Raw genomic sequence first — 3,164 nt, 5'->3', positions numbered from 1 at the left:
GACGGGGTTTCACCATGTTGACCAGGATGGTCTCGATCTCTTGACCTCGTGATCCACCCGCCTCGGCCTCCCAAAGTGCTGGGATTACAGGCTTGAGCCACTGCGCCCGGCAGAGATGAGTCTTAATCATTCAACTACTTCCCTGTCTCAGGGCAGACTCACCCCGACCTATTCGGTCACCCTGACCCCCATAACCCAAGGCTTCACGTCAATCCTGAACCCAGCCCCCTAGCTTTCCAGGCCAGGCGTCTCCTCCTAAATCAGCTGTTCCTTCCCAAGATCCCCGACCTTCACCAGCTGGCCTTTGCCCTTCTAGCTTCGGGGAACTCTTTGGTGACCCCATCTCTCATTACCAAGGTAACGAAGCGCAGACTCCGGGCCTGGGTGGGCGGCATCACCATCAAGTTCACGCAGAGAAGGAGCTGGAGGAGAGCCACCCGGTTCCAGCCGGACCGCTTGCCCGCCATCTCCGTTGTAATCTATGCAGCAAAGAGGCTGGAACCCGCTAGGTGGCACCTGCAGCAGCCGCCCGGACGCACCCGTAAGGACACACGCCGGAAGTGCGCTCGCCACCATCTTACTTAGGGACTGGCTCGGGTTGGGGGAGAAGGCGCAGTCTCGGTGGGAGTGAGTGTAGGAGGGTAGTGATTTGGCTGTAGCGGAGGAGCGTTGGAATGTAGCGCGACCTGGCGCGGCAGCCAGAACTCGAAGACCTCATCTTGATAAAGAAGGCCATGAGTTCGCGTTTGCCTCTGCCTGGAGAAATCCCTTACCAAGGTGGAGCTTGCAGTGGGCGAGGCTGTGGCCTGGAGAGCAAATGTCCCCTCCAGTCCGGGTGCTGCTGGGCTTGATCCCCTAGCTAGAGCGGGGGCAGAATCGAGGCGAGGGATGGGAAAGTAAGAGATCCCGTCTCTCCACACCCCTGCCTTTGGTAGAGATTGAGCCCTGGCCCTGTTCTCTGAGAGACGTTTTGCTTGGGGTGCAGGGCACAGTGTGTCAACAACCCTTTGGACTCCCTGTGTCCTTGAGGTTGCTCCCAGTCCAGCCTACCGTTCCTGCCCCGCACAAAGCTTCAGTAACCCTCTCACTTCCCCTTCCAGTCCTTTCCTTGTCCTTCCTCTCCTCCACTTCCAAGTTTTAGTTAATTATAATTGAGTCAAGAAGTCATGCCTCTTCCCAAAGGAGTTGGGTTGCACAGGATGTTCAGACTTTGCAAACCCAAAGTACTGAATCCCTAGGGGAGGAATTTCAGACCAGTGGAGACGTATTTTGAGGTAAGGGGCAGGCACATACCACAAAGTGGGAGTAGCTGGGTTTCCACAGAATCAGTGGCCCTCTTGATATTGGCCATCAGGATTCAGGTGCAGCCAGTTTGGCCTCAGGACTTTGTGACTCCTGTGACGGTTGCAGGAGTTAAGATCATAGGTCCTGGGGATGCTTTGATTCAGATCTGCCTACTAGAAGCAAATCTCAGATCTTTGGGAAACAAAACTGATCAGGCTTGGGCGCCTAGGGGCCAAGGCAGGCGGATCACCTGAGGTCAGGAGTTCGAGACCAGCCTGGCCAACATGGCGAAACCCTGTCTCTACTAAAAATAAGAAAAAAATTAGCTGGGTGTCATGGTGCACTCCTGTAATCCCAGCTTCTCAGGAGGCTGAGAGAGGAGAATCGCTTGAACCCTGGAGGCAGAGGTTGCAGTGAGCCGAGATCACGCCACTGCCCCCCAGCCTGTGCAGCAGAGCAAGACTCCATCTCAGAACAACAATAACAACAAAAAACTGATTAGGCTCGGTGTGGTGGCTTACATCTGTAATCCCAGCACTTTGGGAGGCCAGGGTGGGAAGATTGCTTGAGCCCAGGAGTTCGAGATCAGCCTGAGCGGCATAGGAAGATCTTGTCTCTACCAAAAAAAAGTTTAAAAATTAGCCAGGTGTGGCGGCATGCACCTAACTCCTTGGGAGGCTGAGGTGGGAAGATCAATCACCTTAAGCCTGGGAGATCGAGGCTGCAGCCATGATGGTGCAACTGCACTCCAGTCTGAATGACAGAGCAAGACCATGTCTAAAAAAAAAAAAGATCATACTTATCTGTCCTTATTTTGCCCTAGGACTCCAGATTCAATTATTTCCATATACTTCAGGATCTACACTTTGCTTCCAGAGTTGTCATGGAGGAGGGCGAGAAGCAAATAGAATAAGAGGCCTGGGTAGCCAAATAGTTCTTGACCTTCTTACTTAGTCACAATCCCTTTTAAGAATCACATGAAAATTTTGCACCTCTTCTCCAGAAAAATGTTCACACATATAAACACACACATGGAAGTTTGCATATAATCCCAAATGGCTCACAAAGACTATCAGAGGTTTCATAAATCAGCATCTCTGAATACTTGATTTAACCTAGTCCTCTTACTTTACAGATTAGGAAAACAAACCTAGAGATAGGAAGTGACTTACCCAAACTCACAGTCCAGGAGAATGCATTAAAAGTCAAGTTTTGTGATTTTCAGTTAAATAGTCTATAATGGACTGCTTCTTGCAGGCTACTCAAATTGCATTGTAGATTCTGAAATACTTTCAATAAAGAGGTTTTTATCAAAGGAAACCTTTTCACATTTGTGGGACTAAAATGGGGTCTAGGCTGGGTGTAGTGGTTCACACCTGTAATCCCAGCCCTTTGGGAGGACGAGGTGGGCAGATCACCTGAGGTCAGGAGTTTGAAAACAGCCTAGCTAACACAGTGAAACTCCGTCTCTACTAAAAATACAAAAATTAGCCAGGCTTGGTGATTACAGGTACGCCTGTAATCCCAGCTACTTGGGAGGCTGAGACAGGAAAATCGCTTGAATCCAGGAGGCAGAGGTTGCAGTGAGCTGAGATTGCGCCACTTCACTTCAGCCTGAGTGACAGAGTGAGACTCTGTCTCAAAAATATATAAATAAAATAAATGAGGCCTGGCTGATTGGCAAAATACTGCATATTACTTGGGGGGAGGGTGTTTGAGTGTTTTGTTTTAATGAGCCTCTCTCCTTGCAAACTAGCCAGAACATTGTACTTTCAGAATGTAACTCTTTGGCTCACCAAATTTTAGCCATCTCTCAAATTCCGCTTTTGCATTTCTTCCCACTTGCTCAAATATATCTATATTCTTTGTGCCTGCAAGTG

General features: G+C 49.7%; 1 protein-coding gene across 1 annotated transcript in view; it reads right to left on the bottom strand.

Annotated features, from left to right (window-relative positions):
* Window positions 1-976, bottom strand: part of ACP2 (acid phosphatase 2, lysosomal) — a 10,566-nt gene extending 9,590 nt beyond the window's left edge. Inside the window, exon 1 of the mRNA XM_017529270.1 lies at window positions 354-976. Coding sequence (XP_017384759.1) covers window positions 354-467 — 114 coding nt within the window. The 5' untranslated portion in view covers window positions 468-976. The remainder of the gene's footprint in view (window positions 1-353) is intronic.
* Window positions 977-3,164: the final 2,188 nt, after the last annotated feature.

Source organism: Cebus imitator, unplaced genomic scaffold (genome assembly GCF_001604975.1).
Source record: "Cebus imitator isolate Cc_AM_T3 unplaced genomic scaffold, Cebus_imitator-1.0 Scaffold58, whole genome shotgun sequence".
In the NCBI taxonomy this organism is placed as follows: domain Eukaryota; kingdom Metazoa; phylum Chordata; class Mammalia; order Primates; family Cebidae; genus Cebus; species Cebus imitator.
Note: the sequence above shows the minus strand (reverse complement) of the source record. Positions and strands in the feature narration are given on the sequence as shown.